Genomic DNA, 7500 nt, shown 5'->3' on the forward strand with positions numbered 1-7500 from the left:
ATTTAATCCATCCGAGATGGACCATATCTTAAGATGTTGTGTTTTCTATTATTTTTTAGATTTATGGTATGATATATGAGCCTATATGTGATATATTAGCAAAGTTATATTAATTAGTACTTATGAGTTAGTTGCACAACTAAAGGAATGGCAAGCTTTTATTATTTTTTTTTTAAATTGCATTCCAAAAGCAATCAGACGCTGTGAAAAATGCTAGTTGTGGAATATTTAAGAATGAATATTGAATTAAATTATTAAAAAAGAGAAACATAAATGAACCATAAGTGAATGATTCAGAATATCTACTTACTCTTGCAATAAGACAATCACTATTAATAATTCCCACTTATATATTAAAAAGTTTTACCTTCAACTAAAATGTATAGGATGAAAAATATAATAAGTAAAATTATAGAGATGGGCAGAAACAGAGATATGCATATGCTTAAAAAATAAATAAATAAAATAAAAAATAAATAAATAATTTTAAAAAAATGAATATACAATATATAGTTTACAAAGAAAAGTAAAAAACAAAATATTTTCTGTTAATGTTTTGATAAACAAGTTGTCTTTCTGCTTGTCATTCAGAGGTTGATATTAAACATAGGGAGTGAATACCACAGCTATCATATTGAAACTGATCAGTCAGGTTTTAAGTACACCAATAATTAGTGTTTAAAAAAAGGATCTTTTTTTAAGCTACATTATGATCTTGTACCTGCACATACAATTACATCTCTCAAATGCTTCAAAACAAAAGACAAGTTACAAAGTTAATGAAACAGTGATTTAATAAACTGAAAAGAAAGCAGGAAAAAACAGAATCAATTTATGGCTTAACAATAACTTTTCCAATGTTCTTCCTCTCAGAAAGCTGTCTCGTTGCTTCTACAATTTCTTCAAATTTCCACACCGAGTCAATTCTCGGTCGTAACACTCCGCTGGCAATCATGTCTCTGACCTCCATCCACCCTTTTCGAAAGGTCTTGGGGTCTTTTTTTCTGAGTTCATTTAAGTGGAAACCTGGAGAGAGAGAGCAAACATGTGAGTAAAGAAATGATTTAAGGAAGATGTCTGCATTGTGTTATATGTTACACAGCTGGTAATTGCTATTCACAATACTATTTCAATATTGTGTAGTACAAAGAATTCTTATGAAAAAGAGCTGGTAAAGGATGTATATCTTCTATGGTACATTTTATATATATATATATATATATATATATATATATATATATATATATATATATATATATATATATATATATATATATATATATATATATAATTAGTGTAAAGAAAAAATAGCTTCAGTATATAAAACATTGAGGTATTTAATAAATGTACAAATGTTATTACCTCAAAATGTGTATTACTTGGAAAGCAACTGGAGTAATGATCCATTTACCCATTTCTGCACATTTTGAGAAGGGATTTGTATAACCTGTACCTCTCACTATGGACAACAAGGGGAAGAGCAAAAGAGAACTTTGACCCCATGTGAATGTACATATAACAAGCACACAAGATATCTTTGAGGTGTGGTTGGGGTATTTGCATGCAGGCATAATTACCAGCATGTGTAGATATATAAACGAACATGTACCATACTCATACCTGCGACAGCATGATTCTTCATTATGAGTGACTGAGGAGAGACATTTTTCGTGCTCCACCAAGTTTTCAGAACACGCCATAGACTGCGATGTTCCCCCTCTATCATTCCCTTGGCGCCTATCAGCACCACCTACAAAAACAGAAACATTAGTCGTGTTCATTTTTTTTAGATATTATTATTGTTCTCTAAAACTGGCTGAACTACCAGTCAAATCAAATACAAACAAATGAAAAAATATCCTGTCAAGAAATGAAATGACATTTTTATTGCTTATTCAAGGGAACTGTCTACATTCAAAATGCATGTGCATGCAATATCTGGAAGGTTTGACATAAATGCATTTCATACATCCTTAAAGCAAGAATCATCTATCTCCAATAAGCTCTCACCCTGAAGGCTTACCCACTATTTTATCTCTATCTTTATTACCATTATCATCATCATTGAAAAAATGGAGAAATTTAGTGCTGATGAAAAATGAAAAAGGCAGAAGCAAGGATCTGTTTTCTTTATTCTTTTCTTTATTCAGAATGTAATTTTTGAGAGATGAAGATGGGATTTCTCTTTTTTTTCAGAAATGTAATGATAGGAATATGAGTTCCTTTTTCTTTCTTTCTTTCTTTCTTTTCATTCATTTTCAAACTGTAAGTATTTATAAATACGATATTAACAAGTGGTATTGACACATTCTGATCAACATCTCATGATAAAATTAAACCAGTCCCATCCTCATTAGGCAAAAATTATGACCTGAGTAAGCATTAACCCAATCCCGACGGGCCCAGTGATAAGTGGAAACCCCCTATGCCCGGCCTATGCAATATTGCATCGGGAACATCACACTGGTGTGTCGCTCCGTCATTGGGCATTTAGCTGTGTCACACAGGTGCGACACACTGTCATCATAGGGTTAACATCTCCATCAGGTGAGAATGAAAGGGTGAAACAAAGAAATTTCTACTCACTAAATAACAAAATTTTCTAAATAAAATGTTCATGGCCCCTTCATCTAATCACATAATACTCATTATTTATCAAAGAAATTATATAAGATTTTAACTAGTTAACAAAGCAGTTATACAATAATTCAATTTCTTATTCAAGAAATTTTGAAATACTTTGAAAATTTACTTTGCCAAGAGGTTCCAAAAGGTTCTGGCTCTTGGTAAACTCGGCTCCCGCTTGGCTGTCCAAGACGATGCTTACTCCTTGAGGCCGGACGCTCAAGATCTCTCTTTCATAATCCTGGAAAAAAAAAATCTTTTAACTTTTTTTTTTTTAGAGTGTGTGTGCTATGAAATGCAAAACGGTAGGTGCCTCTCCCTATCATAAAAACAACAAAAAAGGAAGAATCTCCCACAACTGTAAACTTACCTGCTCATAATGGATAGCATGGTCTACTCCATTCTCTTGAATAGCCTCATGCTTGTGAGCTGAAGCTGTTCCAAAGACGGTAACATCCTGTATTGTTTTGGCAAGCTGGGTGGCAGCCCATCCAACTCCCCCTGTTGGATATTTCATATACTCAGCACTGTGAAATGCAAATACTATGTTTATGATTTGAAAACACTGACACTGACACTGACACTGACACTGACACTGACACTGACACTGACACTGACACACACACACACACACACACACACACACACACACACACACACACACACACACACACACACACACACACACACACACACACACACACACACACACACACACACACACACACAAAAGGAAGTTTTATGCTGGATTAGGCAACAGTTTCAAAACCTTCATCCTCCTACCATTGTCTTAACCCCAAATAACTTAGTGTGCAATTGTTATTTTATGTTGAAAGCAACAGTATCAACCAGCTTTGGGTCAGATGCCCAGGCTATGCATAACCGCATCTTCTTTATTATAATATATCGTATCTTTCTAATGAAAACTATGTTGCTTCTTGACAAAAGCTGTAGAAATATTGTATGGGCATAAATATGTAAAATATATCTAAGCAAATTACATTAGACTACAGAGAATTAAACAACTTAATAGGCACAAATCTTTGTTTAACCTTTTGGATATAGGGCATCCAATTTTGTGTTTTGCAAGCAGTCCCACCTGCTTGGCACACTAGACAGGTTTTATTTCAGAGAGAAGGAGCATCATGCAAAACATATAGGGTTTTCTTGTTTTTTTTTCCATTCACTCATTTTGATGCTAGTCTTTTTTGTTGTAGACAGTTTGTGTTTCACTCTATCATGAGGCATATAAATGTCATTGGAAAGGATTTCTCAATCAACTGTAATCAATTGTGCATATTAGCTAAACATATAAGGAGATGGATAAGAGGAAGGTGACCTATGCTTACAGCAGCAAGTGCCACAGCACAAGCCGGCCATACTTGCATGAAGGCACATTGCAGCCACTGCATATGGTCTAGTTCACTTTTCTCTTTTCATTCTACCTTACACAACCCAAACTGCCAGTACTTCAGAGTATCACACTCAAGGCAGTGCTTAGTAGGCACAATGGAGAAGTGCCATTCAAGTCTTTCTTTCCTGTTGGAGCCAGTAAAGAGTTAATTACCTGTTAATGTCACCTGTCTGTTAACCCGATCCCGCCGGGCGCTGTCCACAATCGGCGATTATGTAATATGCATAGCACTGGGTGCCGGCATGCGCCATCAATCGTGTAATTGATTTAGGCCTATGCGTTCGAGAGCCCCGGCATTGCAGCCATGCAAAGATGGAACAGTGCCGGCAGGAATAAGCAAAATGGGTTTCAACTCACTTCCAAAACCTAGATGGCACCACTTTCTTCTAGCACCAGCAGGAGAGAGAGCCTTGAATGGCACCCATCTATGGTCTCTAGCAAGCACTATCTCTATAGAGGGATGGCACATCGCAAGTTACCAACCTCTTGCACTACAGTACCGCAGATGAAAGATGTGCAGGCAGAACGAGAGGAGGAAGGCAACTTACACCATGCCCAATGCCTACAATGTGCCCCTGTGCCAGTAGGGATGCCTTTCATTGTGGCACTCACTGTCAAAAGCACAAGTTTCCTTCCTCTTCCCTACCTCTTCATTTTGGATGGTTATAAGTTTCGTGTTTGTTCGTGACAGCACAGAAATACGAAAAAATAAAGTTGCTTTTTGTCCCCCCCTAAAACAGTAATACTTCTATCACATTGAGTATAAAGAAGAAAAAAATGAGTTGATATGGACCCTGAACTACAATTTTAGTCAACTGTAGAATTGATGGAGCCTGTGATATGACAGATATAAATTTCTAAAAACAGTAAAACACACAAAAAAACAAAACACAAAAATGTCTCTAGCTCTACAATGAGTGACTAAAAGGGAGTGGGAAAAATCAAATTATGTTGCAGAAGCTGCCTCGATCAGAAATAAAACTCAACCTCGAGCTTGTGTAAGCAAATCTATCCCCCGTCGGCAACGGGTTAATGACAGGTGACATGTTTTTTTCATCATACATGATGCAGGAGTTCTGGCCTTATGGCGGGCATCATGACGTTTGGGGATTTTGGATCACTGTGTTATTTTATTGTGCTATGAGTAATGAAAGAGTGATGATAACAATTTAAGTCATAATTATTATAACTGCCTTAACATTAAGCAAAATGGGTTTTACCTAACATCCAAAACCTAGATGACACCACTTTCTTTTAGCACCAGCAAGAGAGAGAACCTTGAATGGCACCAATCTATGGTCTTTAGTAAGCACTATCTTTATAGTGCCATGGCACATAGCAAGTTGCCGACCTTTTGCTCTAAAGTACCACTGATGAAGGATGTGCAGGCCAAACGAGAGGAAGGGGGTGACTCAAACCATGCCCAATGTGTACAATGTGCCCCTGTGCCAGTAGGGATGCCTTTTACTGTGTGTTAACGCCGATGACGGCATTAAAGAACGCAAATAGAGATAGATAGGAAAAGGAACGTTAATGAAAGATAGAAGAAAGAGAAAAGAGATAAAAGAGAAGAAGAGAACAAAAAACTCACAGAAACCACTCCATACGGAACCAATAGCCGCTCACAGGGGCCTCGACGGACAAACATATTTAATGCTCTCTATATGGGTTACTTCAGATGAATACTGCTTCGCTGTACTCGAACCCTTTCCAGCCAAAGTGTTGACGCACATTGAAAGCTGGTGCCATCGAGCAACCCCACGCAGCAAACCGCACCACATGGCCTACATTCATCACATAAGATATGTTTATCTATCGCGGACAGTACTCTCTTGTTCCCGTGCTGACAAACCCATGATAGGCCGTGAAGGACCACATACGAAGAGTGAAGAAATTCGCATTGAAACAGTATAGAACGCCACACCATCGTGAGAGGACGTGGACGACCTGTAAGATAAGAATAGCCACAAAGGACGGCGTCTGTTCCGCAATGTGTATGTATTTAGTGGTAACAGATCTAGTTTAAGTGATCTATATCAACTTTATATCCTTGTTTAGTATAATAACACGCTGCATATGTATTTAGTGATAACAGAGATCTAGTTTAAGTGATCTATATCAATTTGATAACCCTGTTTAGTATAATAACACGTATTACACAATTGTAAATGTTAAAGGATTATTGTGACAGATTATACCTATGTTGATTGTAACCATGTAACATATTTCAGGTTTGACCACTTTCAATAAACTGGAGTGAGTGCTACACAGCGGTATCAGTCGTCCTTACATTAATTGAACAGCCGCAATGGCTCATGCGGCAACACTGTGGCACTCACAGTCATAAGCACAGGTTTCCTTCCTTTTCCCTAACTCTTCATTTTATCTTCACTGTGGATGGTTATATGTTTCATATCTTTTTATGACAATGTGTAAATACAAAAAAATATAGTTGCTTTTTGTTCTCCCCTAACACAGCAATACTTCTGTCACACTGAGTATAAAGAAAAAATTAGCTGATATAGACCTAAACTATAATTTTAGTCAACTGTAGAATTGATAGTGCTTGTGATATGACAGATATAAGTCTCTAAATACAGAAAAACACATAAACATGACCCTAGCTCTACAATGAGTCACTAAAAGTGAGTGGGAAAAGTCAAGGTATGCTGCCGGAAGCTGCCTTGCTCTGAAATAAAACCCATCCTGGAGCCTGGGTAAGCAAATCTGTCCCCTGTCTGCAATGGGTTAATATTCTAAACTAAACCTATATTACTGTAATTGTAGTAATTATAATAATAATTTCCATCCTCTGTCACTAAATACAACTATTGCTCTTGGTATGATTGTATAACACAATGACAGCACATTCAGGTCACCCATACATAAAAGGGTGTGTAGCAAAATGATTCAAAAGTTGTATATACTTAGATACATCAGATATAGTGGTTCATATCTTAGAAAAAAAAAAATATATATAATAAAGCATAACAAATATAAAGTTATCAGTGTCAATATATTAATGAATCTATTGATGATTAAACTAAAGATATAACTTTTTGCCCACAAGAAATCTGTAACAGTCCTAAAGCCAATGCCCTAAGTTCTCCCTGTTTATCTAAACAAAAGAAAAAAATATATATATACTTATATATACATTTTATATATAAATATATATATATATATATATATATATATGTATATATATATGTATATATACACATATATACATGTATGTATGTATATATGTATATACATATATGTATATACATATATATATACATATATATACATATATATATATATATATATATATATATATATATATATATATATATATATATACATACATACATACATACATACATACATACATACATACATACATACATACATATATATATATATATATATATATATATATATATATATATATATACTGATACTGATACATCATAAAT

At 35.2% G+C, this 7500-nt stretch overlaps 1 protein-coding gene across 1 annotated transcript in view; it reads right to left on the bottom strand.

The window, feature by feature from the left end:
- Nucleotides 1-127: 127 nt before the first annotated feature.
- Nucleotides 128-7500, bottom strand: part of LOC122245202 (NADPH-dependent quinone oxidoreductase VAT1) — a 27591-nt gene continuing 20218 nt past the window's right edge. The window contains exons 4-7 of the mRNA XM_086554974.1: nt 2996-3126; nt 2753-2866; nt 1621-1750; nt 128-1026 (exon numbers count right to left, since the gene is read on the bottom strand). Coding sequence (XP_086411100.1) covers nt 833-1026; nt 1621-1750; nt 2753-2866; nt 2996-3126 — 569 coding nt within the window. The 3' untranslated portion in view covers nt 128-832. The remainder of the gene's footprint in view (nt 1027-1620; nt 1751-2752; nt 2867-2995; nt 3127-7500) is intronic.

Source organism: Penaeus japonicus, unplaced genomic scaffold (genome assembly GCF_977035675.1).
Source record: "Penaeus japonicus unplaced genomic scaffold, GWHDUDI00000001_assembly GWHDUDI00000030, whole genome shotgun sequence".
NCBI lineage: Eukaryota > Metazoa > Arthropoda > Malacostraca > Decapoda > Penaeidae > Penaeus > Penaeus japonicus.